Genomic DNA, 26,365 nt, shown 5'->3' with positions numbered 1-26,365 from the left:
ACGTCGCCCGGATCGGCGTCACCGGGGCCCCATCCTGGAGCCAGGCCTGGGATGGGTGCTCGATGGCGAGCGCCTGGTGGCCGGGTCTTACCCCACGGAGCCCGGTCGGGCACAGCCCGAAGGAGCGACGTGGGGCCGCCCTCCCGTGGGCCACCACCCGCAGGAGGATCCATAAGGGGCCGGTGCAGAGAGATCTGGGCGGCAGTCGAGGGCAGGGGCCTCGGCGACCAGATCTCCAGACACAGAGACTAACTCTGGGGACATGGAATGTCACCTCGCTGGGGGGAAAGAGCCTGAGCTTGTGCGGGAGGTTGAGCGATACCGACTACGCACAGTTTGGGCTCTGGAACCCATCTCCTTGAGAGGGGCTGGACGCTCCACTTCTCTGGTGTTGCCCGCGGGGAGAGGCGGCGGGCTGGTGTGGGCTTGCTTATAGCCCCTCAGCTCAGCCGCCACGTGTTGGAGTTTACCCCAGTGAACGAGAGGGTCGCGTCCCTCCGCCTTCGGGTGGGGGACAGGTCTCTCACTGTTGTGGCGGCCTACGGGCCGAACAGCAGTGCAGAGTACCCGGCCTTCTTGGAGTCCTTGGGAGGGGTACTGGACAGTGCACCGACCGGGGACTCCGTTGTTCTACTGGGGGACTACAACGCCCACGTGGGCAATGGCAGTGACACCTGGGGAGGGGTGATCGGGAAGACACGGTTTGTCCATAACGAACACAATGTTCAAGCACAAGGGTGTTCATCAGTGCACATGGCACCAGGACACCCTAGGCCGGAGGTCAATGATCGACTTTGTTGTCGTGTCATCTGACCTCCGGCCGCGTGTCTTGGACACTCGGGTGAAGAGAGGGGCAGAGTTGTCAACCGATCACCACCTGGTGGTGAGTTGGATCCGCTGGCGGAGGAGGAAGCCGGACAGACTTGGCAGACCCAAGCGCATTGTGAGGGTCTGTTGGGAACGTCTTGTGGAGCCCCCTCTGTCAGTAGGGTATTCAACTCGCACCTCCGGGAGAGCTTCTCCCATGTCCCGGGGGAGGTTGGGGACATTGAGTCCGAGTGGACCATGTTCTCCGCCTCCATTGTTGATGCGGCTGCTCGGAGCTGTGGTCGCAAGGTCTCCGGTGCCTGTCGTGGCAGCAACCCCCGAACCCGGTGGTGGACACCGGAAGTAAGGGATGCTGTCAGACTGAAGAAGGAGGCCTATCAGGCCACTCTGGCTTGTGGGTCTCCGGAGGTCATCGATGGGTATCGGCAGGCCAAGCGAGCCGCGGCTCGTGCTGTCGCAGAGGCAAAAACCCGGGCCTGGGAGGAGTTCGGGGAGGCCATGGAGGAGGACTATCGGTCGGCACCAAAGAAATTCTGGCAAACCGTCCGGCGCCTCAGGAGGGGGAAGCAGTGTCTCACCAACACCGTTTACGGTGCGGGTCGAGGCCTGCTGACCTCGACTGGGGATGTCGTCGGACGGTGGAAGGAATACTTTGAGGATCTCCTTAATCCCTCAGTCACGTCTTCCGAAGAGGAAGTAGAGACCGGGGACTCAGAGGCTGGCTCATCCATCACCCAAGCTGAAGTCACTGAGGTTGTTCGCAAACTCCTCTGTGGCAGGGCTCCGGGGGTGGATGAGATCCGCCCTGAGTACCTAAAGTATCTGGATGTTGTAGGACTGTCTTGGTTGACACATCTCTGCAACATCGCGTGGCGGTCGGGGACCGTGCCTCTGGACTGGCAGACCGGGGTGGTGGTCCCTCTGTTCAAGAAGGGGGACCGGAGGGTGTGTTCCAACTAGAGAGGGATCACACTCCTCAGCCTCCCGGGAAAGGTCTATTCCAAGGTACTGGAGAGGAGAATCCGACCGATAGTCGAACCTCGGATTCAGGAGGAGCAGAGTGGTTTTCGTCCCGGTCGTGGAACACTGGACCAGCTCTAGACTCTCCATCGGGTGCTCGACGGTTCATGGGAGTTTGCCCAACCAGTCCACATGTGCTTTGTGGATCTTGAGAAGGCTTTCGACCGTGTCCCTCGGGGTGTCCTTTGGGGGGTGCTCCGGGAGTACGGGGTACGGGGCCCTTTGCTCAGGGCTGTCCGGTCCCTGTATGACCGGAGCAGGAGCTGTGTTCGGATGGCCGGCAGTAAGTCAGACCTGTTCCCAGTGCATGTTGGACTCCGCCAGGGCTGCCCTTTGTCACCGGTTCTGTTCATAATTTTTATGGACAGAATTTCTAGGCGCAGTCAGGGGTCGGAGGGTGTTCGGTTTGGGGACCACAGGATTCCATCTCTGCTGTTTGCAGACAATGTTGTCCTGATGGCTTTATCAAACCCGGACCTGCAACATGCACTGGGACGGTTTGCAGCAGAGTGTGAAGCGGCTGGGATGAGAATCAGCACCTCCAAATCCGAGGCCATGGTTCTCGACCGGAAAAAGGTGGCTTGCCCTCTCCAGGTGGGTGGGGTGTCCTTGCCCCAAGTGGAGGAGTTCAAGTATCTCGGGGTCTTGTTCACGAGTGAGGGAAGGATGGAGCGTGAGATCGACAGGCGGATCGGTGCAGCGGCTGCAGTGATGCAGTCGCTGCATCGGACCGTTGTGGTGAAGAGGGAGCTGAGCCGAAAGGCAAAGCTCTCTATTTACCGGTCGGTCTACGTTCCTACCCTCACCTATAGTAGAAAAAGCTTCAGTTGTAGTCATCTGGACTCAATAAAAGAACACTTTAAGACAAAAACTGGTTCACCCTAAGGACAAGTTGCCGACTCAAAAACAGAGCAATGTAGTTTATTCGATCCAATGCAGTGAAGAAAGCTGTAAAGAACTGTACATAGGTGAGACAAAACAGCCTCTACACAAGAGGCTTTATCAGCACAGAAGAAATACAAGTTCAGGACCACAGAGTGCCGTGCATCTCCATCTTGAAGCCTCTAATCACTCGTTTGAAGACGATGATGTGAAGGTTTTAAGCAGGGAGAAAAGATGGTTTGAAAGAGGAGTCAAGGAAGCTATTTTTGTTAAAAAAGAAAGACCTTCTTTAAACAGAAATGGAGGGCTAAGATTTAATCTTCCTGTTATTTATAATGGGATACTGAACCCCTGGAAAGGTAGAGGACCAGGACCAGGGCATGTAGATGCTAATCAGGTACTCAGGGTGGTTGAGCTAGGGTCTCACAAAGACAAAGAGGATTCTAATAGCCCATTAAAATTCTGAATAGGCTAGCTCGGTAGATACAAGGGGGGAGTTTCTGTTGAAACAAACAATTCTTTCTACTTCAGGAAGGTTCCTCCCAATGGGCGGGTCTTACCACAGAACAGTATTAATATCGGAGTTCTCGATCTAAATTCTTTTATTGACAATGACTCTTGGATGAGAGTCGAAACGTCTATTTTTTTCAAACGGAGTCCAGATGACTACAACTGAAGCTTTTTCTACTATGGAACACGCCTGGACGAATGAGGGATTACACCGACATACCCTCACCTATGGTCATGAGCTTTGGGTAGTGACCGAAAGAACAAGATCGCGGATACAAGCGGTCGAAATGAGTTTCCTCCGCCGTGTGGCTGGGCGCTCCCTTAGAGATAAGGTGAGGAGCTCGGCCACACGGGGGGAGCTCGGAGTAGAGCCGCTGCTCCTCCACGTCGAGAGGAGCCAGCTGAGGTGGCTCGGGCATCTGTTCCGGATGCCTCCTGGGCGCCTCCCTCGGGAGGTGTTTCAGGCATGTCCCACCAGGAAGAGGCCCCGGGGAAAACCCAGGACACGCTGGAGAGACTATGTCTCTCGGCTGGCCTGGGAACGCTTCGGGATCCCCCCGGAGGAGTTGGAGGAAGTGTCTGGGGAGAAGGAAGTCTGGGAGTCCCTGCTCAGACTGCTGCCCCCGCGACCCGGCCCCGGATAAGCGGCAGAAAATGGAATGGAATGGAGTGTAAAAAACCAGGCGTCAGTAGATTTGCATATGAACTATAATGCGTGACTCAGCATGTTAGGAGGGCAAACTGACCCAAAACCTCACCCTGTTGTGCCCTGCCTAAGTGTGCAAGATGACGGTGGGATGCGTGTAGAGTGGGAGAGAGTTTTTGTGTCCGGGGCTGTGCATAAGTGTGTGACTCAGGGTTTCATGCCTGTGCCTGTCCCAATGCGATGGAAAGGCGGGGCATCTGGATCACCTGAATGCACAGAGATGAGCAGCAACACGCACTGGCCCAGAAGCACCTACCCCCACGCAATATGCTAATGCTACAACAAGCCCAAATCAATGTAATGACACAAAACTGTCCCCGCCTGCCCTTAAAAACCTCCAAAACCAAAAGAGCACAGACTGGCCGGTGTGTGAGGCCGGTGTGTGAGGACGGTGTGTGAGGACGGTGTGTGAGGACGGTGTGTGAGGACGGTGTGTGAGGACGGTGTGTGAGGCCGGTGTGTGAGGCCGGTGTGTGAGGCCGGTGTGTGAGGACGGTGTGTGAGGACGGTGTGTGAGGACGGTGTGTGAGGACGGTGTGTGAGGCCGGTGTGTGAGGCCGGTGTGTGAGGCCGGTGTGTGAGGCCGGTGTGTGAGGCCGGTGGGTGAGGCCGGTGGGTGAGGCCGGTGGGTGAGGCCGGTGGGTGAGGCCGGTGGGTGAGGCCGGTGTGTGAGGCCGGTGTGTGAGGCCGGTGTGTGAGGCCGGTGTGTGGCTGGTGTGACTGACCTGTCCTGCTCTCCTGCAGCCCGCGTAGGGCAGACGCCAGCTCCTTGAAGCCTTCCAGGTTCTTGTCGTTCTGGCTGTACAACAGGATCTTCTTGGCATCAGAGAAAAGTCGAGAAACTCTGACAAAAAGAAAACATTTCAATGGAATCTTTTAACTGTGCACATTTGGCAACAGTCCAAAGTTGTTACATCTGTTAGTTTTCAGTTTCATACTGAAGAAGAATTTTCCTGTGTATTCCTTATTGATTCAAAGTACTCAGCAGTTTTAACACCTGCTTCTACACTTATGAGTGGCTAATAGTACAAGGTTCTATCATTATACTTGCATGGGAATTTGGGAATTATTTTATGATTGTGAGAGGAACATGAGGCAAAAACAGGGAGATCAAAGTTCCAGAGTAGCACAGATTTAAGTCTGGCATAAGTTCCTGCTCCTTTTATGGGGACATATAACCCTTTTTTTTCAGTGAACCTGGAACAATATCTATAAATGTCTCTCCTGCAAACACTTGGAATGCAAAAGGACTAAAAGCCCTCCAAACTGGAATGCCTTTTTAATAGGCCGTGGCTGAAGAGCCGCGGCGCGGTCAAATGGCCGCGCAGTTTCAGGGACCGCTGCATTTCCCTTATAGCCCGTTATAGCCTCATGGCTGACCCTAACCTTAACCCGCGCGGCCGGCACAAAAATAACATGGCAGTTTCGGCCGCGCGCCGCGGCTCTGCAGACACTCCCTTTTTAATAAGCTTCTCGGAGGACTTCCGGTTATGGCGGCACGTTGAGTAGACGCACTTCACACCGCTGCAGCAAAATTTATCATTAAATTCATCGTTTGACCCACCTAGTCCAAAAGAATTTACTTACTTATTTATTTATTTTTATACGGCGAGCGCTGCGCTCACGGCGCGTACGGGGAGTGCGTACGGGGAGCACGGCGCACCGTCGCCAACGCGGCTGGTGCAGAAAAGTTGGAAAAGCTTTTTGGCGGCAAGACGCGGCGCAGCAAATGATCAAGAGATTTTGCTCTAGTAACGTGCTACGCACTGCCCGGAAGAAGGAAACAAAATAAACCCGCATGAGGTTTCGGCCAATCACAGAAGACGTGCGATTCTCACTGAGACAAAAGCGCGTGTTCTGCTTCTGTCATTCTGACATGTCTAAGGTCTAAACTCAATTGCAGTTGACAATTACAGGTTTTGACGAGTAACATTAGTTTCTCACTCTCTCATCCTCTTGAGACTATCTCAATGTGGTCATCTCACAGTTTGGGTTTAATGGGATGTGCCGTAGGGCCCCTAGGGCCCGTGGACCATGTGGATTGAGTAAACAAACATGCGCGACAGGTGACACTATTTGGAGAGTTCATAACTTCTAAATATAAAACGTACCAAAGAATGTTCAGGGATGTTCACTAGAGGTGAGCAGGGTCTATCAAGCTACTATCGTTTTAACAACGCGGTCCAGAGAGAGACAAAAAAACATTTTGAGATGATCCCTAAGTCCGGCGGGACCCACACTAAGCCACACACTAAGCTACACCCAGATTGGAGTCAGTGTACACCAGGCGTTAGGGACAGAACTTACATGGAGTGGTTGAAATTCCCGACAATCCCCGGAGACTCGCCCGGTGTGGGGCTTCGGAAACACGGGTTGTTGGCATTGCATAGAATCCCCTGTATCCACGGCAATGTCCCCGCCGACGGCATCGCCTTGTTCGGGAAGTGACCTGCAACATGCACACAGAGGACAGGATGAGCCCAGGGCCAGAGAGGGGCCCAGAGAGGGGCCAGAGAAGGAAAGTAAGTATTTGAACTCCATGCGATTTTGTACGTTTCTCTTAGAAATGATTGGTGGGGGTCTGAAATGTTCATTTTAGGTGCATTTAGACTATGAGAGACAGAAGAAGAAGAATCCGGAAAATCACATTGTATGATTTTTTTTCATATTTTATTTGTATGTTATTGCTGTACATTAGAATTTGAAAACCTGCCAATCAACAAGAATTCTGTCTCTCACAGACCGGTTGGTCGGTCTTTAAAAAGTTCACCTCTGCTCCACATATTAATCTGAATTAGCAGCAGCACCTGTTTGAGCTTGTTAGCTGCATAAAGACCCCTCCCACAATCAGTCAGATTCCAACTACTACCATGGGCCATACCAAAGAGCTGTCAAAAGACCCCGGAGACTAAACGGTCGACCTCCACAAGGCTGGAAAGAGCTACGGGGTGATTGGCAAGCAGCTTGTGATAAAAGATCAACTGTTGGAGCCATTGTTAGAACATAAAGATGACTGTCAATCTCTGATGAACATTTCAGACCCCTCCATAATTTGTGGGAGAACTTGCAAAATTGCAGGGTGTTCAAATACTTAGTTTCCTCACTGTATATCAGGACTAACACATAACTTAACCAGGACTAAACCAAATATCCTGGCTAAACCAGGTTTGAAATAGTCTAGGACTGAACGACCATTATTCCAGACCAGGATTTAAAACAGTAGATGAAACGGGCCTGAATCATGGTGAAAACTAATCCATATCTTAAAATCCTAATCCCGGTCTTAAAATCCTAATCCCGGTCTTAAAATCCTAATCCCGGTCTTAAAATCCTAATCCCGGTTTTAAAATCCTAATCCTGGTCTTAAAACTGGACTACATCCCAAACTAGTGTAAATCCTGTGGGTGAGGCGAATGGGGCCGGCGGTTGTGGGTGGGGCCATGGTGGAGGTGTCAGGACATGAACTGAGCATGTGCAGAACCATACAACAAAAGACCCAATGTGACCTGGACTCGACCTGGACTCGACCTGGACTCGACCTGGACTCGACCTGGACTCGACCTGGACTCGACCTGGACTCGACCTGGACTCGACCTGGACTCGACCTGGACTCGACCTGGACTCGACCTGGACTCGACCTGGACTCGACCTGGACTCGACCTGGACTCGACAACAGTAGTTCTACACAGTAGACCAGGCCTAGACCAGGCCTAGATGGTCTCTAGGTATAAAATGGTCTCGGGTATAAAAAATAGAGCAGCACCAGGAATAAAACTAGAACTAATCCAGGAGTCTGGCCTGAACCTGGACTAACCCCCCCCCAAAAAACATAGGGAATTTGGCTAGAAAAATGTGTCAGAAAGGAAACGCAGTGCCAACTAGGTACAGCGTCCTCGCTCCACGTCTCCTTGTGTCCTCGCTCCTTGTGTACTCGCCCCACGTCTCCTTGTGTCCTCGCCCCACGTCTCCTTGTGTCCTCGCCCCACGTCTCCTTGTGTGCTAGATCCACGTCTCCTTGTGTCCTCGCTCCTTGTGTCCTCGCCCCACGTCTCCTTGTGTGCTAGATCCACGTCTCCTTGTGTCCTCGCTCCTTGTGTCCTCGCCCCACGTCTCCTTGTGTCCTCGCCCCACGTCTCCTTGTGTGCTAGATCCACGTCTCCTTGTGTCCTCGCCCCACGTCTCCTTGTGTCCTCGCCCCACGTCTCCTTGTGTCCTCGCCCCACGTCTCCTTGTGTCCTCGCCCCACGTCTCCTTGTGTCCTCGCCCCACGTCTCCTTGTGTCCAAGCTCCTCGTCTCCTTGTGTCCTAGCTCCTCGTCGCCTTGTGTCCTAGCTCCTCGTCTCCTTGTGTCCTAGCTCCTCGTCTCCTTGTGTCCTGTCTCCTTGTGTCCTGTCTCCTTGTGTCCTGTCTCCTTGAGTAATAGCTCCTCGTCTCCTTGTGCCCTAGCTCCTCGTCTCCTTGTGTCCTGTCTGCTCGTCTCCTTGTGTCCTGTCTCCTTGTGTCCTGTCGTCTCGTCTCCTTGTGTAATAGCTCCTCGCCTCCTTGAGTAATAGCTCCTCGTCTCCTTGTGTCCTAGCTCCTCGTCTCCTTGTGTCCTGTCTGCTCGTCTCCTTGTGTCCTGTCTCCTTGTGTCCTGTCGTCTCGTCTCCTTGTGTAATAGCTCTTCGCCTCCTTGAGTAATAGCTCCTCGTCTCCTTGACTCCTAGCTCCACGTCTCCTTGACTCCTAGCTCCACATCTCCTTGACTCCTAGCTCCACATCTCCTTGACTCCTAGCTCCACATCTCCTTGACTCCTAGCTCCACATCTCCTTGACTCCTAGCTCCACATCTCCTTGTGTCCTAGCTCCTCGTCTCCTTGACTCCTAGCTCCACATCTCCTTGACTCCTAGCTCCACATCTCCTTGTGTCCTAGCTCCTCGCCTCCTTGAGTAATAGCTCCTCGTCTCCTTGACTCCTAGCTCCACATCTCCTTGTGTCCTAGCTCCTCGTCTCCTTGACTCCTAGCTCCACATCTCCTTGACTCCTAGCTCCACATCTCCTTGTGTCCTAGCTCCTCGCCTCCTTGAGTAATAGCTCCTCGTCTCCTTGACTCCTAGCTCCACATCTCTTTGTGTCCTAGCTCCACATCTCCTTGTGTCCTAGCTCCACATCTCCTTGTGTCCTAGCTCCTCGTCCCCTTGCTCTCTAAAGTGAACCTGGAGGCGGTGGATTTTGCTCAGATTCCAAACATGTCACAACAGGTTCAAGTATGACTGTAGTGCGTTCACCGGCCAGAAGACCAAACCAAGCCTTAGTGAGCTCTAGAATTAGTTCAGTTTTTAGGAATTGCCAAGTTCTACACTTCTGAACCTCCAGACTGCATTCAAGGACATTTGTATTCTGGTACTGAGGACCGTGTGTTTTGTTATTTAACTTTTTTGTTACTTTTAGCTTTTAACACTGGTGTAAAGGGATATCCATGAATTAGGACGTGCATTGTATCATGTTCTGCGTATTGGGATTCGTATCGTGAGGTACAAGGCAATATACCAAGCCCTAGTTTGATGTCTGTAATAAAACCTTAAGGTGACTATTTCTGAAGTTATTTTTTAAAAATAAAAATGTTTCATAACTCACAATTCTAGGTGTGGTCTGCGGAGCCTTTATAAAACTTGAACAACTTTTGATTTGTGCCATGCCTCACCTGGTCTTGTTTAATTCCCTCTCATACGGTTGGTACAATACATATGTGATGCTCGTCCTAGGTACTTTTGAATTGGTCGGTGCCCCTCGGAGCACTCGATGCCCTACTCACAGGGCGTAATGGGAGCGGTGGCACTGTAAACTTCCGCCTGTGCTATATGCGCTGGTCCTATTCACCTTATTCCAGAAGCCTGTCCGGGCGCCACCATACGACGTAATCCTTCTTCCAATTGTATTAGTGAACATAGGGCTGCCAACCTCCAGAGAAAATAAGTTCTACATGGACTAAAAATCCGTTTTTGGGCCGTCCAGGGAATCTGTGCATTGTTGACTTGTTGGTCACATGAACATTGGATATTTTACACAAATCAATCTACTTCATAGAATGTTTTAGCAGTCAGACCCTTCCCTCTTTCTCTATTTAAAGCAATGGAGTTTCCACTGGACTGGAAGTGCAATTACAACGGCAGTACCAATCACGAGGGAAAGGTGGGCAGGGCGGAATAAGGTCAATAGTAAGTGTGAGGGAGATGTACAGAGGTTTTACCTGCTGTAGAGGCAAAAGTGATGTAAAGTTGCAATCGGCAGCTCTGATTCATATTCATGTAAATATACGTGGTTCAAGTGCTTGTACCCTCACCGTGGACTGTAGTGACATTTAAATCAGCCGCCAACACCCCTACACACCTGCTCCAGAATGCCACAGAAGCAGTGAAGAGACCATCTGTTTTAGCTGTCTCGGAGCGTCCGTTCTCTGCGTGTCAGACTGGGGCAGTGGGAAAAAGACCAAAGACTACACTTCACAAGGCTGAACTAGTACTACAGCAGCACTAAAGAGAGAGAGAGGGAGAGACTATCGCATTTTCGTCCCGTGGGCTTTACTGGACAGGGCAGTGCACCTTGGGGGATGAGATTGGGAAAGTATGCAGCAAATTGCCGGTGCTAGATTGGAACTCCTGCTACTGTAGTCTGTCCAAATGGGAGGCATGTGTGCCATCCACTCTGCCACAGAGTGGCACTAATGAACAGTATTGTATTTAATAAAGATTATGGTAGACACTCACATTCATGCTGCTCGTAGGGAGGGTAGTTGAGTCGGACGGCGATGAGGATGAAGAAGATGAAGAGCGGCCACAGGATCTCAACCAGCAGCTGTAACTGAGTGCGCACACGCACACGCACACACACACACACACAAGCACACACACACACACAGAGCAGCAAAACATGATCAGAATAAGCAGTCTAATTTCTACATTTATGGTTGGTAGCAAGCGCTTGTGTCCTCTATAAAAGACAATAGTGAAACCGGGCATTAGGCCTAAACCAGGGTTTAAGCAGGACCAGGTATTAACCTAAACCAGGGTTTTACCAGGACCAGGAGTAGGCCTAAACCAGGGTTGGACCAACTAAAGGATCTGTGCACAAAGCTTGGTCTCTGACAGGAAGTGGCTCGTTATGAGACATGAATATTTGATTAGAATTGATCGACGCTGACACTCTCAGCCATAAAACTACAAACCTACAACTAGAGCTGCTGTAGATCCTGAGACTTTACACCTTAGACTTTGACTTGGTCCTGGTTAAGACCGGGTTCAGGTCCTGGTTTCGTCCTTGTCAAGTACTGGTTTAGATCTGTGAAGGTTTTATTTGGTCCAGCTCGTGTTTATCATGATTTATCTGCAGATAAGTGTCACTGCGTGCACCTCAGCACTATCTGTGTTATCAACTGGACCAGGACCGGACCAGGACCGGACCAGGACCGGACCAGGACCAAGACCAGGTCCCGGTCCCGGACCCGGACCAGGACCCAGACAAGGTCTGGACTTAATCAGGTATAAATAAGGACTAAATGTGGAGAAGACTAGTCTTGGGTTTAGTCCCAGTTGTGGTGTGGACACAGGCTGAATGTGGAGGGTCAGTGAGGGTCAGTGAGGACGAGCATAGAACCCTCCACCTGGTGTTGCTGTGTGTTCTTACGGTCTGTCGTCGTCTGTAAGTGAAGTTCTTCCACAGCAACAGTCCCAGCTGAGTCCAGGCCGACATCCTTCAGGGCCTGAAACAAAAGCACACGTGTTTAAATGGATTGAAGCAGTCAAATGTAGTTGTGCACATGTGCATCCGACTGCGCCTCTTGACACAGATATGAGTGCGGTTCATTCAGTCCATGTGTCGTGTGATTTTGAGGTTTAGTCTGCTTAATCCATGATATTCAAATGAACTCTCTCTGTGGTCATGATTGGCCATTAAAGCCACGTTTCGACTGGCCCTGGGCCCCAGACCAGTTGACTTTAGAGCGCTGTGGAACGGTCTACACAACATTACATGAGCAGCTGTTGTCACCCAAACAAGGCTTTCTTAATGATTAAAACCTAAATTGTACTGGAATTACACTTCAATCATGAGGTTGATCAACAATTCACAAAAAGAAAGTATTTTTGTCGCATTCAAAATACAAACTGAACCGAACTCAAAGTTCTGTAGAGGCGCTGTGTACATGATCAGCCAAAGGGAGGACTTAGTTTACTTAATTACTTTACTAGAATGTGTTCCTTATATTTCTATTTGGATCAGTTGGTTGGATGTATGAAGTTATTAGAGCAGAATGGATTTATAAATAAGTGCTTTGTGGATAAACATGAAATTTCATACATTTTATCATCCAGAGAGTGTGTGTGTGTGTGTGTGTGTGTGTGTGTGTGTGTGTGTGTGTGTGTGTTTTAAGTGCCTTAAAGGTCAAAAAGCGCTATACAAATCTGACTTTTTCATATGAATCTTCTCTTAAAGTCCTTTCACAGACACGATCACATCTTTGGATTTGAAAAAAGGCCCCACTTTCTGAGGCTGTTGTGAACAAATGATTTGATGTTTTTGTGTTGTATTTGTGAGAGAGAAGATGTTGAACTTTTGTTTCAATCAGATTGGCCCAATAATTCCAGAGATATGAACAGAGTACAAATACACAAGTGAGTGCGAGTCCCTGAATGGCTCATGATGCATTCATCGCAGGTAAAGGGTCATCCAACGCAGCGCTCTGGATTCAAAGGTCACTTATCTGGACTTTTATCAGGGATAAGGATAAAGAAAGGAAGCAAGGGAAGGATGCAAGGAAGTACCAAAGGAACTAGGCCTACCACTAACCAAACTAAAAAACAGCAAAAGTCAAGTCTGCTTTAGTCCCGCTTTAGTCCCGCTTTAGTCCCGCTTTAGTCCCGCTTTAGTCCCGCTTTAGTCCCGCTTTAGTCCCGCTTTAGTCCCGCTTTAGTCCCGCTTTAGTCCCGCTTTAGTCCCGCTTTAGACCCGCTTTAGACCCGCTTTAGACCCGCTTTAGTCCCGCTTTAGTCCCGCTTTAGTCCCGCTTTAGTCCCGCTTTGGACCCGCTTTGGACTAGGGTTGTGTTCAAAATATCAATACGGCGATATATCGTCACGTACTCCGTATCGATATGTGTATCAATATTGAGTCACAGTATCGATATTTTTTGGGGGCACGTAGGCTTTAAACGAGATGGAATAGTATTTTTTATATGGTGTTTGTGCTGCACTCCTCTGGGCCGAGGTAAGAAGGAGCTGTGGACCTGATCAGAAGCTCCTCTGGGCCGAGGTGAGAAGGAGCTGTGGACCTGATCAGAAGCTCCTCTGGGCCGAGGTGAGAAGGAGCTGTGGACCTGATCAGAAGCTCCTCTGGGCCGAGGGGAGAAGGAGCTGTGGACCTGATCAGAAGCTCCTCTGGGCCGAGGTGAGAAGGAGCTGTGGACCTGATCAGAAGCTCCTCTGGGCCGAGGTGAGAAGGAGCTGTGGACCTGATCAGAAGCTCCTCTGGGCCGAGGGGAGAAGGAGCTGTGGACCTGATCAGAAGCTCCTCTGGGCCGAGGTGAGAAGGAGCTGTGGACCTGATCAGAAGCTCCTCTGGGCCGAGGTGAGAAGGAGCTGTGGACCTGATCAGAAGCTCCTCTGGGCCGAGGTAAGAAGGAGCTGTGGACCTGATCAGAAGCTCCTCTGGGCCGAGGTGAGAAGGAGCTGTGGACCTGATCAGAAGCTCCTCTGGGCCGAGGTGAGAAGGAGCTGTGGACCTGATCAGAAGCTCCTCTGAGCCGAGGTGAGAAGGAGCTGTGGACCTGATCAGAAGCTCCTCTGGGCCGAGGTGAGAAGGAGCTGTGGACCTGATCAGAAGCTCCTCTGGGCCGAGGTGAGAAGGAGCTGTGGACCTGATCAGAAGCTCCTCTGGGCCGAGGTGAGACGGAGCTGTGGACCTGATCAGAAGCTCCTCTGGGCCGAGGTGAGAAGGAGCTGTGGACCTGATCAGAAGCTCCTCTGGGCCGAGGTGAGAAGGAGCTGTGGACCTGATCAGAAGCTCCTCTGAGCCGAGGTGAGAAGGAGCTGTGGACCTGATCAGAAGCTCCTCTGGGCCGAGGGGAGAAGGAGCTGTGGACCTGATCAGAAGCTCCTCTGGGCCGAGGTGAGGAGGAGCTGTGGACCTGATCAGAAGCTCCTCTGGGCCGAGGTGAGAAGGAGCTGTGGACCTGATCAGAAGCTGATCTATGCAGAAGATGCTGCTGCAGCATGTTCAGACCATGATAATTGTTTGGCCAGAAACATGCAATACTTTACTAGAATGTATTCCTTATACTTCTATTTGGATCAGTTGGTTGGATGTATGAAGTTATTAGAGCAGAATGGATTTATAAGTAAGTGCTTTATGGATAAACATGACATTTTATACATTTTCTTATCCAGAGTAAAAACATTATCCATTTGGTACATTTTTAAGACCCTTTTTTTCAAAAATGTATCGGGATACGATATGTATCCCGAGGGTCTTGGCAATACCCAGCCCTACTTTAGTCCCGCTTTAGTCCCGCTTTAGTCCCGCTTTAGTCCCGCTTTAGTCCCGCTTTAGTCCCGCTTTAGTCCCGCATTGGACCCGCATTGGACCCGCATTAGACCCGCATTGGACCCGCAATAAGATAAGATATTCCTTTATTGTCCACACATTTGAAATTTCGTTGTTACAACGCAGTAGATACAGAGAAAAAGACAGATAGCTTAAAGGACGTTTTTTGAAAAAACACTCTTAATAGAAGAACTCTTATTAACAAAACTCCTCTCATTAGTCCCTCATTAGTCCCGCTTTTGTCTCGCTTTACAGTCCACTCTACAGTAGTACGTGTTGCTTTTGACTGGTGTCAATAATCCGGACCTTTCCACAGTCTGAGCGGAGCCTGACTCACACTAAACTAATCACTATTGATTAAACACCAGCATCAGCAAGTCAGCCTGGCCCAGGCTCAAATCTGCTCCACTTTAGACCAACTTATCCTGGTTCAGACCTGGTTCAGTCCTGGTCCAGACCTTTTGTTATCTAAATGTCTCTCTTTCTCCTCACATTGCGCCTCCTCCTCGCGTCCGGGGTTTTCAGAACTTTTATCTGCCAATGGACCGGGTTCTTTCTTTTCCTTAAGCCTATATTGAGTTTTGTTTTAAGTGTCTTGTGGAAGGAAATGCCGTGTCCGCGCACATCTCCGCGTTGGGTTCGCGTCCCTCCGTAAGATTCACAACTCAAATACCAACAGTAAACAACCACTGTACTTTCCCCCAAATCCCGTTCCCCCGGGACAGCGCGTGTTAGTCCCCCGGTGTGTGTGTTCCTGCCCGGTGTGTGTCCGTGCAGAGTATGGGTCCTACCGTGCCGCTCGTTCCGCCGCTTCGGTGCATCTGCGGTGGCCCCGGGGCTGCGCGACTCTACACGCACACGCGTGCGCTCACAACGGGAAGTAAGACTTCCGGTTGGACCTTCAAAAGAAAACGTAAGAAACGTCTGTCTGTGTCTGTGCGTGTGCGTGTGTGTGTGCGTGTGTGCACGCTCAGGATATCACTGTCAAGAGCGGGATTCGAACCGCTGACCTTCGGCCCTGTGCCACAGAGCTCCTGCTGCCCACAGCACTATGGGCCGGTTGTTTTAAGTGTTCTTTATAAATAATCTTGACCATTCTTTATTGACATTTGGATTTAATAATGCCACTGTCTTGTTATAAAAGGGCTCCTCATATGTGTATCAGACTCCGGTCCAGAGAAACGTTATCACAATACGTCTGAATTAGCCAATTAGTCATTGTAGGCTGTAATTATTTATTTATATTATTATATAGGTATATATATAGGTCTGTATATTAACTTAATGTTGCACAATTTCCAAAATAACTCAATGTATGTAAGAAATAACAGGGCTATATAGTACTGTGCTTAGAAGCGTTATTGTTGTTTTATTTTGAAGGCCAGGACGTGCTCATGCGGTGTCCGGTGTGAACAGCTGTTTGGGGATCACTCCCGGTCATCAGGCGAGGAGGCATGAGGGAAGGGTGCTGAGATAAAGTCATGTTCATCATCTTCCCTTTTTCAGGTTGTCCTGAAAAGAGAAAGAGGCACAGAAAGCACAAAGTGGAAATGTGCAGTGAAAATATGGGTCACCAAAGGTCAAATAGCATATTGGCACAGGAATGAGATCACTATTTTAATGTTATCACCATATTGAACAGCCTTAATACACTTTATTCCTGAATATTCTTTATCTAGAAGCAATAAAATGGAATAACTGATTTGTTAAAGAGTGTCCCATCGTTGAAAAGCTTTCAAAAGTAGGTGTTGCCCAGTGGTCCAGTGGATATGGCTCAGTAAGTAAGTAAGTGAACGTTATTTGTTTAGCACCTTTCACAGACAGAAGTCACAAAGTGCTTCACAAAAACATAGAATAAAATAACTAGTTAATGTGCAATGGCTGAAGCCATTGCGAGTGTCTGCATTCTTGCGTAAAAGTACTACATGTGTGTAGTAAAGACTTTATTCTTGTTAGGCTCGAGCCTTATTCCTATTCTTCATGTTCATACTAGGGCATTTTTGACCCCCTGAACATGGATGAAAGTCACACATGGGACATAGACGCAGGGCCGGCCCAACCTATAAGCAAACTAAGCAGCCGCTTGGGGCCCCGAGGCTTTAATAGGGCCCCCAATCTGGCAACCCGATTTATGCGAAGTGCAAGCGCAGCGTGCGCCACTGGTGTAGTAGCGCTGCTAGCGCTGCAGCGCGGCAGCGCACACAACTGTAACATATAAACGCACAAACCGCATTTATTTGTAATGACAATCTGGCAACCAAGGCACCAAAGCTGCGCTGATTGGGCAACTTCATTGTGCGCGAGCAGAACGAGAGCAAAACATAAACACAACAGAACGTGGTCATCATGTCCAGAAGAATTTCTCCCCGGTGTGGAAAAACTAAAGAAGAAACGACTTGACGATGTAAAAACTGCAAACTCAACAACACTCTCCAGGTATTGAACTTGTTTTACAAAGTGACGGTTAATGCTGCTGTTTCAAAGTACATGAGTTCGCTCAGGCTGGTGGCGAGACGAGAGCTCTGGGCCCCGCACATACCTGTGTCAGCGAGCACCGCGCGTAACATGAATGAAGGATATTAAGTCTGAATGAAGGATATTAAGCATAATATTAACACCAGAGATTCATGACACCAGCCCGGTAGTGTTAGCAGCAGGTGAGGGCGCTGAGGTGGCGTCTATGCCCCGGGTCACTGCGGTCCGGATCCGGACATAAGCGTCGTCTCGTCTCTCTTTCTCTCCCTCCCCAAACACGCTGCCTGTACATCACCATGTGTGAGATCAATCGTGACTCAAGATGTCTGTTTTACTTTGACTTCTTAAGAAATAAGAGCAACGCAGACAAATGAGAGGAACATAAAGGTTTATGCGTGTAAGGTCCATCAGCCAATCACATCGCAGCATTGTTTCACGCAGAGGAGTCCAGTGTGTGATGTTCAGATCAGAACAAACATTTACATTCTAATCAACTTTTAATAGCGCAATAAAACATTTCAATGTATTTAAAAAGCACCATTAGACTATTTGTTATAAATCATAATAAATTGATAGTGAAAAATAACCAGACATATTATAATTACGTCTGTTATATAGAATACTACTATATATTTTTATATAAAAGTGGCAGAAATGCAGTCTTTTAATGATTTAATATAACTTGTTTTGTCACTTTGGCAAGAATGAACAGTCGGGAGCAGTAAAAGATAAATTTGTAAGGATAACTGTCATATTTGTAGTTCTGCTGATGTTTGGTCAGTTTGTACTTGACCTTCTTTGTGTTATGTTGTGATGAGTGAATGCTATTGCAGTCCATCCATCCATGATTGCTTTAATTGTCTAATAAGAACATTAATTGTTAATGCTAATTAGTATTAACAAATACAATGTGAACCTTCAGTAGTTCATAGTTCGTTATGGTATTTAACTTGGTATTCAACAAATAAATGTTCAACAAAATTATATTTTAGGTACATTTATTTTGTTATGAAAACAATTTGACCATAATTATTTTTCATAGCCAATATTGTATTGAGTAATTAAGTTTACTAATGTATTAATAACTGGCTTTAGTCATCACATCATAATTTTAAAGCATTGCAACCTCAACATTTTACTCTTACTTTAGCCGGCTGGACCACATTAAAATGCACCAGAATACACACAAAAAATGTGAAAATTTCTGGGGGAGGGCCCCCAGACCCCCCTGTTCATTCATTTAAAGTGCTAATGTGGCTGTAGATCCTTAACGCTCACAAATACATTTGTAACAACATATCTGGGAGGTGTGTTATTTGTACAGGGAGTAGAGATGATGTCAGCGGAATACCAAGTTGCATTGTGGGATTTGAGTAATCAATATTTGAGCTTGTGAGATGCTGAGAATAAACTAACCAAGATGGCAAACGGATGCCCAGGCGTTTTGGTGCGCTTTGTTTGCGTCGAAGTAAGTTCCTATATATGAATTGTTCACTGACAACGGCAATAAAACTGATTCCGATGACGTGGTGAGGGGCCCCCAAAGAAAATTTCGCTTAGGGCCCCCTGAAGGCTTGGGCCGGCCCTGCATAGACGCCATCGGCTCGGCCCCAACTCCAATAAAATGGAGCTTGCCGCGCGGATCCACACGGCCCGGCGCCGCGCCCCCAGGGGAAGAACAAAAGACACGAGCATTCCATGGAATGAACATTCCATTCCATGGCTCGAGCCTAACAAGAATAAAGTCTTTACTATGCACATGTAGTACTTTTACGCAAGAATACAGACACTCGCAATGGCTTCAGCTGAAAATGCTTTATTCTTTAGACTAAAGTCTAAAGAATAAAGATTATTCCAAGTCTAAAGAATAAATAATATTTGATCTTTAAAGTCTCTTCAGCTCCAGTACTAGTTTATTTAAGCTGAAGTTGTGTAATGTAGTTTAGTTGTTGTTTTTGTTGTTGTTGTTGTTGTTGTTGTTGTTGTTGTTGTTGTTGTTGTTGTTGTTGTTGTTTTATGGCATCCAAGTGTTGCATTACCGCCAGACTTTATTCTTTAGACTTCATTTTTCAGAGTCCGACCGGCTTTATTCCAGGGTTGACGCTTCTTCATCTTCCTCTCCTTCTTTGATGTTCGGTGCTAGCCTGTTTTCTATTTCTGCCTCAAGCTCTTTTGTTCCAAGGAATCTTCCTGCAGCTTTAGCAATGATCCTGATCCTTTCAGTTCTGCTTTGAGTTTGAGCAGCACATTTTATAACATCCACCATAAAGAGTACAAAATCCTCTCTATCCACAACCAAGGTATTCTCATTAATTTTGGCACCTCCACACTTTGAATCTTCACAATTCTTGGAAGCAACGCTGGCTTCCCTCTCTTCGCTCTGGCTGTGAGCAGCGTTGGCTTCTCTCACCGTATTTACGTTTCGTTATTTGACACTTTCTTGACTGCATCCGCATAGGATATACCTTGAGAGACCTTAATTTTCTGCACCTCAGTAGCTCTTTTGCTAAACTTGCATCCCCGTAGGCAGAGCTATGTTCTTCCCCACAGTTAAAGCACTTCAGTTTAGCTCCTTCGTCACACTTCCCATACTCATGACCTCCTGCACATTTACCAAATCTTTGTGATAAAATGTGAATATATGATTATATTTCTGTGATGTATTTTATCTGCATAATAGTGATATTTTATCTGCATCATTAGTCTAAGAGAAAAACGGGTGTGTGACAGCATTTGTTTGTGAAGGTGTCGTAAAGAATGTTGTGTGTGACAGCCCAGAGGAGTTTGGGTAATGTTTACCCAAGGCTTGATCTCTAGGAAAAATACCAGCTGTAAAACAAGTGCCTTGATGTGAAGCTGACCAATGAGAAATGTGACCCGCCTATTCCAGAATATCTAATAAAACCAACCAGCATGGGAAAAAAACGGGGTGAGATGCAGGAGGGTCACGCAGGCTGCTTACAACAGCCTGCGTGACCCCGTCCCGGCGTTTTCTCCCAAGCTTGCCATACAAATGTCTGATATTTCTGTGTCGTTTCATATTCTAAGTTGAATTGTGAATTGTGAATAGCATTGGTGTATGTCTCATTCCATGACAATCTTTGCTTCCCTCTGCAGATCGCTGCAATATGCCCAAGTGTTATCATTACCGACAGGCTGTCACATCTTTTTCCAAACCGTGTTATTTTCAACCGCCCAGCGTCCACTACCTTAGCTCCAGTCAAATTCTCCTTTACGTCATCCACAGTCACCGTCCTAGGAACGCCTGTGATAACTCCTCTGACCGTGTTTCTTTCAGCGTCCGAAACAAGAATGTTCTTTCCATCCAGACTTCTAATCCCAATCGCTTTCCTTTGCTGAGCTGCGTCTTTGCACATAACCAGCAGCGAGCCATCCCTAAGGACTCTTGCAGCTCTGATTTCTCCCACCGCCTTATATATGCAAACAATGCAAACAGATTCCACTCCTTAAAGGACGCATTATCCCAGGGGTGGGCAATTATTTTCCTCCGAGGGCCATATTCGAATCCAGGCAAGTAGCAGTAGGCTGGCCCGCGATCATTGGTGTGAAAAAAAAAAAATCAAATAAATTAAATATCAAATAAAATATCAATTTTCTGTCAAATATAGGCTATTGAATATATTATTTAATTCATTTCACATCATATTTATTAAGGATACAGGATACATTTTAAATATTACCTGGCATGTTTGGCGGGCCGGATTATAAAGACATACATATGGCCCGCGGGCCGTAGTTTGCCCACCCCTGCATTATCCTGTGCAAGCTTCATGATCACCTTAGACACCTTGCTCTCAGCCCCAATATCAGCAGCTTCATCCTGCTGCTCACTTCCAGAACCCTCGGACAAGCTAGAGGACATTTTACGTTTCCGTTTTTGAGACTCCTTCTCCGGCTGCTTAGCGACTTGAGCAGCGGTGTTGGTTGAACCAGCAGCGGCCGCCTCCTTCTTGTTTTCCGCCGCCTTCAGGGTCTCATACGGGTCGGTCTCATCGTCCAATAGCTGGTCGAACCGGTTGGTCACGACGCAGCTGAAGCATTCTAACAGGTGTCTGGGCATGCTTCTTCTTCTTCTCTGATGTTTATTGCGGGCATGCTTAGTTATAGAGTTGGGGTGTGTTGAATAATGTGCCGAGGATGAGGAGGAAGAGGATGTTCTAACGTGCTTTGAAACACCAAAGTAATGGAAGAAGAACTTCTAAAGAATACAACAACAACAACTGTTGTTGTTGTTGTTGTTGTTGTTTTATGGCGGTTGGCATCCAATTGTTGCATTACCGCCAGACTTTATTCCTCAGACTTTTCGTAGTCCTCAGACTGTCGTAGTCCGTAAAAGTACTCCTCCCATTGCTTTGGTGTTACAAAGCCCATGAGGTCATGATATGTCTTTGTGACTAGAATAGTTGTTGTTGTTTCAGAGACCAACCGGCTTTATTAGAGCCGCCATAAGTAAGAAGAAGAAGAAGAAGAAGAGCTAGTCTCCGGTCTGGAGAGACGGGAGATGGCGGAGGAGAGTGGATCGGTGGTCGAAGACGTTCTGGACGGCGTGGAGGAGCAGCCTTTTCTGGCTGCACGTGCCCGGAAACGTAAAAAGTCCCTTAGCTCGTCCGAGGGTTCTGGGAATGAGCAGCAGGATGAGGCTGAAGCAATTGATATCCGGAGTGAGAGCAGAGACTGTAAGGTGATCATAAAGCTTGCACAGGATAGTGCATCCTTTAAGGAGTGGAATTCAGTGGCATTGTCAAAGAGCCTAACTGTAGCTGTGGGAGTGATCAAGAGTGCGAGTGTCCTTAGAGATGGCTCGCTGCTGGTCGTGTGCAAGGACGCGGCTCAGCAACGGAAGACGATTGGAACTAAACGTCTGGGTGGAAAGGACATTCTTGTGTCTGATGCTGAAAAAAACACGGTCAGAGGAGTTATCGTAGGTGTCCCCAAGGCGACGTCTGTGGATGAAGTTAAGGAGAATTTGACTGGAGCTACGGTGGTGGACGCTAGGCGGTTGAAGGTGACCCGGTCTGGGGTAAGATGTGACAGCTTGTCGGTAATGGTAACACTTGAAGGGAGGTGCCTGCCTAGTAAGGTGTTCATTGGGTTCATGTGCCATGACGTTAGGCCATATGTTCCACCGCCCCTGCGTTGCTTTAAGTGCCAGCGCTTTGGGCATATTGCAGCGGTCTGTAGAGGGAGGCAAAGATGTGGTAAATGTGCAGGAGATCACGAGTATGGGAAGTGTGACGTGGGAGCAAAACTGAAGTGCTGTAACTGTGGGGAAGAACATAGCTCTGCCTATGGGGGATGCAGGTTTAGCAAAAGAGCTGCTGAGGTGCATAAAATAAAGGTCTCTCAAGGTATATCCTATGCAGATGCAGTCAAGAAAGTTTCAAGTAACGAGTTTAGAGTAAATACAGAGAGAGGAGCCAGCGCTGCTCCCAGCCAGGGCGAAATGAGAAAGGCCAGCGTGGCTCCCAAGAAGTGTGAAGGTTTCAAGAGTGGAGGTCCCAAGTGTGCAGGTTCCAGAATTAATGAGAATACCCTGGTTGTGGATAGAGAGGATTTTGTACTCTTTATGGTGGATGTTGTAAACTGTGCTGCTCAGACTCAAAGCAGAACTGAAAGGATCAGGATCATTGCTAAAGCTGCAGGGAGATTCCTTGGAACAAAGGAGCTTGATTGGGCAGATATAGAAAACAGGTTAAAGGCGCTAAATGGGAGTCGGAGTGATGGGGGTCTGCTTTTGGGGAGTCAGAGTGATCAGAGTGACGAGATGGGGGTGGGGGTGGTCTCCTGTCCTCGTCCAGTCTCGTAGACGCACGGCTACCAAGCAGCGACATCAGTGGAAATATTAAAGCCTATAGAATGAAGCCTAAAGAATAAAGCTGTACGGCGGAAGCACCGAACGTCAAAGAAGGAGAGGAAGATGAAGAAGAGTCTCCCTGGAATAAAGCCGGTCGGTCTCTGAAACAACAACAACTATTCTAGTCACAAAGACATATCATGACCTCATGGGCTTTGTAACACCAAAGCAATGGAAGGAGTACTTTTACGGACTACGACAGTCTGAGGACTACGAAAAGTCTGAGGAATAAAGTCTGGCGGTAATGCAACAATTGGATGCCAACCGCCATAAAACAACAACAACAACAACCGGCTTTATTCCAGGGAGACTCTTCTTCATCTTCCTCTCCTTCTTTGACGTTCGGTGCTTCCGCCATACAGCTTTATTCTTTAGGCTTCATTCTATAGGCTTTAATATTTCCACTGATGTCGCTGCTTGGTAGCCGTGCATCTACGAGACTGGACGAGGACAGGAGACCACCCCCACCCCCATCTCGTCACTCTGATCACTCTGACTCCCCAAAAGCAGACCCCCATCACTCCGACTCCCATTTAGCGCCTTTAACCTGTTTTCTATATCTGCCCAATCAAGCTCCTTTGTTCCAAGGAATCTCCCTGCAGCTTTAGCAATGATCCTGATCCTTTCAGTTCTGCTTTGAGTCTGAGCAGCACAGTTTACAACATCCACCATAAAGAGTACAAAATCCTCTCTATCCACAACCAGGGTATTCTCATTAATTCTGGAACCTGCACACTTGGGACCTCCACTCTTGAAACCTTCACACTTCTTGGGAGCCACGCTGGCCTTTCTCATTTCGCCCTGGCTGGGAGCAGCGCTGGCTCCTCTCTCTGTATTTACTCTAAACTCGTTACTTGAAACTTTCTTGACTGCATCTGCATAGGATATACCTTGAGAGACCTTTATTTTATGCACCTCAGCAGCTCTTTTGCTAAACCTGCATCCCCCATAGGCAGAGTTATGTTCTTCCCCACAGTTACAGCACTTCAGTTTTGCACCCACGTCACACTTCCCATACTCGTGATCTCCTGCACATTTACCACATCTTTGCCTTCCTCTACAGACCGCTGCAATATGCCCAAAGCGCTGGCACTTAAAGCAACGCAGGGGCGGTGGAACATATGACCTAACGTCATGGCACATGAACCCAATGAACACCTTACTAGGCAGGCACCTCCCTTCAAGTGTTACCATTACCGACAAGCTGTCACATCTTACCCCAGACCGGGTCACCTTCAACCGCCTAGCGTCCACCACCGTAGCTCCAGTCAAATTCTCCTTAACTTCATCCACAGACGTCGCCGTAGGGACACCTACGATAACTCCTCTGACCATGTTTCTTTCAGCATCAGACACAAGAATGTCCTTTCCACCCAGACGTTTAGTTCCAATCGTCTTCCGTTGCTGAGCCGCGTCCTTGCACACGACCAGCAGCGAGCCATCTCTAAGGACACTCGCACTCTTGATCACTCCCACAGCTACAGTTAGGCTCTTTGACAATGCCACTGAATTCCACTCCTTAAAGGATGCACTATCCTGTGCAAGCTTTATGATCACCTTACAGACTCTGCTCTCACCCCGGATATCAATAGCTTCAGTCTCATCCTGCTGCTCATTCCCAGAACCCTCGGACGAGCTAAGGGACTTTTTACGTTTCCGGGCACGTGCAGCCAGAAAAGGCTGCTCCTCCACGCCATCCAGAACGTCTTCGACCACCGATCCACTCTCCTCCGCCATCTCCCGTCTCTCCAGACCGGAGACTAGCTCTTCTTCATGACAAAGGCATCTCATGACCTCTTGAGCTTTGTCAAAGCACTGGAGGTCAAAGCACTGGAAGAACAACTTTTAGGACTACGACAAAGTCTGGGGAATAAAGTCTGGCGGTAATGCGACACTCGGCTGTCGACTGCCATAAAACAATAACAACAGCAACAACAGTCTAAGGAATAAAGTCTGGCGGTAATGCAACACTCGGATGCCAACCGCCATAAAACAACAACAACAACAACAACAACAACAACAACGTCTCAAGAATAAAGTCTGAAGAATAAAGTCTGGCGGTAATGTAACACTTGGATACCAGCCGCCATAAAACAACAAGTGTAATGTGCAAAATTTGTGGAAAAGGTACTGCATTTGTGTAACGCATGTGTGTCAGAGTACTACATGTGTTGTTGAAAATGTTCAATATTTGTTGAAAAATATTTAGCTTTCCCGCCCGCCAATGTTTTCTGCTGCGTTTTGCGGCATACCAATGACGCTCAGTAATTCGCAGTTGATGATTGCGACTCAAATAGTTGTTTTTCCTGACAAATTACAAAGTTGAATTGAGTTGAGTAGCTGAATTCAGACCTGAGCAGGGAGAAAGGGAGAGAGAGCCTCGGTGACCCGGGGCTGCACCCCCTCCCCCCTGTAGAGAGTTAGCATTAGCAATTTACTTTTGCAAATACTGAAAAAAAGTACGGTATGTAAAAATGTCAAAAGCAATAGCCCCCCTAATACAGTGAAAGCGATTGTAAAGAGGTATAACTTGTTGAAATTGGTGAAAGTGTTATGGAGTGGAAACGCGTAAAAAATCCTACAACAATCCTAAAATACAAGAACATAATAGTGTCTGCTTTATGACATCATAAGCAGACACTCAATAAAACACAAAAAAACTTACAGTTAGCAATACACATACAACAATATAAGGTCAAATCAGTTGATTATTTACATGTCCATTTGGCTGCCATATGAAAAAGCCATGTGTATTCCTAATCTATATGCATGAGGGACAGGACCACCACCACATCTGTATGCAAGAGCTGCTAAACCAGTCAACCCTGAATAAATGCATAACCACAATACACTGAACTGTAGCGTAAATGTCAGAGGGTACGTGATTGGGATAAGCGAAGGGATTCTTGTGCGGCGCTGGGTTAAAGTGTCCTGGTATGTTATCCTCGCACCAACGCGGGACAACAGGTCGTCAAACTGGGTCCGGGACAGACGAAAATAGCGCTGAAAGCGTTGTTTGTCGAGACGCAGCTCTTGAAGCAAATGGTGGTATTCGCCAAACTCACAAACTCAGACCGTCTCTGCAGTATCTGGTGTACCCAGGCACGTCGCCGCCGAGCCCGGCGCCTCCGTGTGAGGGTTTTGAAAACCAAATACGTGAAAACAACGCTCTCGATATCTGCCATTTTACAGAAATGAAAGGCCACGACAACAACTCCACTGCTCATGCGACAACACCTCTACTGCGCATGTGCGCAGACAGCTGGAGCGCGCCATACGCGCCACTGTGTACAATGCGCGGGGTGTCGATAGCGCGCATCTGGTGCGTAAACCTTTCAAATGTACACGCTCTCAAATTCTGCGTCGGGCGCGTTTAGGCGTCTGCGGTTTGTACGTACCATTAGGTCTGAGGTTCTGATCCAAAGACCTCAGTGAGCGAGGGCGAGTGTAAGGTCTAAGGTTCTGATCCAAAGACTTCAGTGAGCGAAGCCGA

General features: G+C 48.3%; 1 protein-coding gene across 1 annotated transcript in view; it reads right to left on the bottom strand.

Moving 5' to 3' along the window:
* The window catches only part of LOC140379560 (phospholipid-transporting ATPase ABCA1-like), a 41,515-nt gene extending 26,123 nt beyond the window's left edge, over positions 1-15,392 (bottom strand). The window contains exons 1-5 of the mRNA XM_072464232.1: positions 15,314-15,392; positions 11,610-11,685; positions 10,694-10,787; positions 6,254-6,395; positions 4,672-4,790 (exon numbers count right to left, since the gene is read on the bottom strand). Coding sequence (XP_072320333.1) covers positions 4,672-4,790; positions 6,254-6,395; positions 10,694-10,787; positions 11,610-11,675 — 421 coding nt within the window. The 5' untranslated portion in view covers positions 11,676-11,685; positions 15,314-15,392. The remainder of the gene's footprint in view (positions 1-4,671; positions 4,791-6,253; positions 6,396-10,693; positions 10,788-11,609; positions 11,686-15,313) is intronic.
* Between the last annotated feature and the right edge of the window lie 10,973 nt (positions 15,393-26,365).

The sequence above is a fragment of the Eucyclogobius newberryi genome, unplaced genomic scaffold (assembly GCF_026437365.1).
Source record: "Eucyclogobius newberryi isolate DKJ021-1_F unplaced genomic scaffold, fEucNew1.0.hap1 SCAF_417, whole genome shotgun sequence".
NCBI lineage: Eukaryota > Metazoa > Chordata > Actinopteri > Gobiiformes > Gobiidae > Eucyclogobius > Eucyclogobius newberryi.
The sequence above is the reverse complement of the archived record's forward strand: the minus strand, read 5'-3'. Positions and strand labels throughout refer to the sequence as shown.